The sequence below is a fragment of the Juglans microcarpa x Juglans regia genome, chromosome 1D (genome assembly GCF_004785595.1).
Source record: "Juglans microcarpa x Juglans regia isolate MS1-56 chromosome 1D, Jm3101_v1.0, whole genome shotgun sequence".
Classification (NCBI taxonomy): Eukaryota; Viridiplantae; Streptophyta; class Magnoliopsida; order Fagales; family Juglandaceae; genus Juglans; species Juglans microcarpa x Juglans regia.
In genome coordinates this window covers 25,471,810-25,474,277 of record NC_054594.1, presented here as the reverse complement: position 1 = coordinate 25,474,277, position 2,468 = coordinate 25,471,810, and the positions used below count along the sequence as shown (strand labels likewise).

Below are 2,468 nucleotides of genomic sequence, written 5' to 3'. Positions count from 1 at the left end.
GGCCTGAATTCAGGATATAGCTAGCTAGGACGTGGTCATGGTATGATAGCTAGCCCAAAGGGGCCTGATCATAAATATACAAACGGAACAAAGTTAAAAAGACGAGCTGTGCAAATGCTGACAGATCGATGAAAGGATTTAGTTAATTTCGGGACCCTAAAACTTTTGATAACCCAAAGCTGGATGAATAGTACCGGCCATGTAAACCAACATGAAGAAAACATGTAAATCAACACGGAATTAAGTTTGAAATAGAAAATCATTTATACGTTTATAGCTAGCTAGCTAGCTAGATCCGTTGTCCGTGTTAAATCGCTATCTAGCTATCATAAACAGCCAGTAGTACTACGTGCATTATTAAGCATTCATCCTGCAGGCTGTGAGTAGCGATGGAGGAGTTTAATACATTTCTTACCTCCAAATATGCTATCATCATGAGCCTTAGAAAGAAGTAAAAGAAACCCAGCTCGTACTTTCCCTCGATCTTGTATCACTAGCATAAATATATATCATCCAACAGCTAGCTTGTTCCAAACTTGACGAACCCCAACACATGCCTGCTGCCTGTACGCAAGGGCTGAATTTCTTTTCATATATATATATATTTCAAGTCTGTAATTTAAACGTCCTACTTTTAACAGTATGGCCAATAACTTACATGTCGTACTGATTAATTACATAAGAAGCAGAAAGATCCTTAATTTCTTCAGTCCAACAAAAAAAGGCCAGCTTAGAAGCGAACTTACACGGACAAACAGGCACGCAACATGCACACAAACATACAGAGAGTAATATAAAAGCTGGTTATTTATCCCCGCATTACCAGTCAGATCATTATCTTTTTATGTACAATATTAGATCAAGATCAAGATTGCCCGGACAAGCGTCCTGAGCCTCTGACTTATGAGTGTCTTTAAATTTGTATATTTGTGCATATGTGCGTGTCAAACCAATTATCTAACCTATTTACGATCCGTGCTTTAGATACTTAACACTCACTATATATATATATATATAACTTACCATCCATCTTCTTATCCTCTACTGCATGTTGAAAAGTTTTTATCTGGCCTGCTCATTTAGCAAAGTGATCGGCTATAGTCTGCATGACCTTAACCTGGGTAGCAAGACACGTTACAAAGTGGGCTGTCTCCTCCAACAAGCTGCACATATCCATGGTTTTCCCACCTGGTACAAGATGTCTAAGCTTGTTGGTTTGGCTTAGCTCCCCTAGGGGATCATTCTTAATGACCCTTTTCTTCTTCAAGCAGAGAGACCTCCTCCCGATCATGATATTGTGGCGCCTTGCTCGCGTTCGAAGCTTGAAAAGAAGGGCCCGGCTCCAAGCCCTCCTCGACCCAACTGCGCGCGCCATCGACAGATAAGCAGCGATCTTTATTTTGTGGCTTCGTTTACGGACTTCTTCCTCGTTGGAGGAGGAAACTGGTCTAGGGTTTCTCATTTGCGAGAGGGCACAGATAAATCTACGAGCAAACCTTGTTTTGCGGGAGTTGGGATTAAGGGATACACCCTTTGGGATCATGTTTGGTGCAAAGAAGATCCCTAATACCGAATGCTAAAACAAAGACTGAGAGGTTATATGATGGTGGTGGGGATCCCAATTCTAGTACAACTTAGTCTGACAGAAGTGACTTTTGTGATGAAAGAGAGACAAACAGATAACCATTAAAGATTGGAAGTTGGGATTTCCTTCTGACACAAAGGGTCCTCTTGCTTGCAAGTACAAAAGGCAAAACTCAGCTTGACACAGAGAGAGAGAGAGAGAGATGGGTATTGGATGCAGATAATAAGGAAGCTGCCAGGAAGGTTTAGATTTGAGGGAGAAGAAGGGTAGGAGAGGGGGATTGAAATTGAGCGGCCATAGAGAATTTAGACTTTGTAACCATGGTCTTATTCATACAACTTAATCAACTAAACTTAGTTATCTTTATCATAAAGATGTGCCATTTGTCTGTTTGCAATAGAGAGCGTGGGAATCACGCCAGGGCTGGCAAAAAAGTCGTGAAATATTAATATATTACTGCAGAAAATTTGCAGCAGATTACTTTATGTTGTGAAAGAATGTTGTTAGCACCAAAGGAGAGGGAGAGGTAAGCCATGATTCTAAGCCAGCCCGTGAGTGAATCGCGTGCAAAACACTTGCCACAAGATCAACCACATGCAGACAGTCCAATATTTTTTTCTCTTTCTTATTTTTTCTGTGTAGTTTCACTTTCAAGGAATAAGGGTGGGAGAAGTGGATTGGTGGACCCACCAAGGGCCAACCACCACATGATAGCACATGGATCAGTAACCCACTTGTCTTATGGAACCTTTTTCTCTTTTCTAATCTTCCATTACTTTCTAATCAAATTATGCTTTGTGTCCGAGTTAGGTCTAAAGAATCCCTCATTCTTTGCTAATCTTTTTTTTTTTTTTTTCTTTTCTTTTTAAGCAAATAGGTTAGA

The 2,468-nt window shown here is 40.4% G+C and overlaps 1 protein-coding gene across 2 annotated transcripts; it reads right to left on the bottom strand.

Annotated features, from left to right (window-relative positions):
* Window positions 1–240: 240 nt before the first annotated feature.
* On the bottom strand, window positions 241–1,925 carry LOC121254328 (transcription factor IBH1-like). Of its 2 annotated transcripts, none has more exons than XM_041154332.1 (2): window positions 1,024–1,925; window positions 241–577 (listed from the first exon to the last, which is right to left on the bottom strand). In XM_041154332.1, the coding sequence occupies exon 1, from the start codon at window positions 1,541–1,543 to the stop codon at window positions 1,076–1,078; it is 468 nt and encodes a 155-aa protein (XP_041010266.1). In that variant the 5' UTR covers window positions 1,544–1,925; the 3' UTR covers window positions 241–577; window positions 1,024–1,075. The 2 variants fall into 2 exon arrangements, with proteins under 2 accessions (XP_041010266.1, XP_041010258.1); XM_041154324.1 differs by having other exon boundaries at window positions 241–564.
* Between the last annotated feature and the right edge of the window lie 543 nt (window positions 1,926–2,468).

Bases quoted from the DNA above. Each gene is read 5' to 3' on its own strand.
- LOC121254328 (XM_041154332.1), bottom strand. From the start codon at position 1,543: ATGATCCCAAAGGGTGTATCCCTTAATCCCAACTCCCGCAAAACAAGG.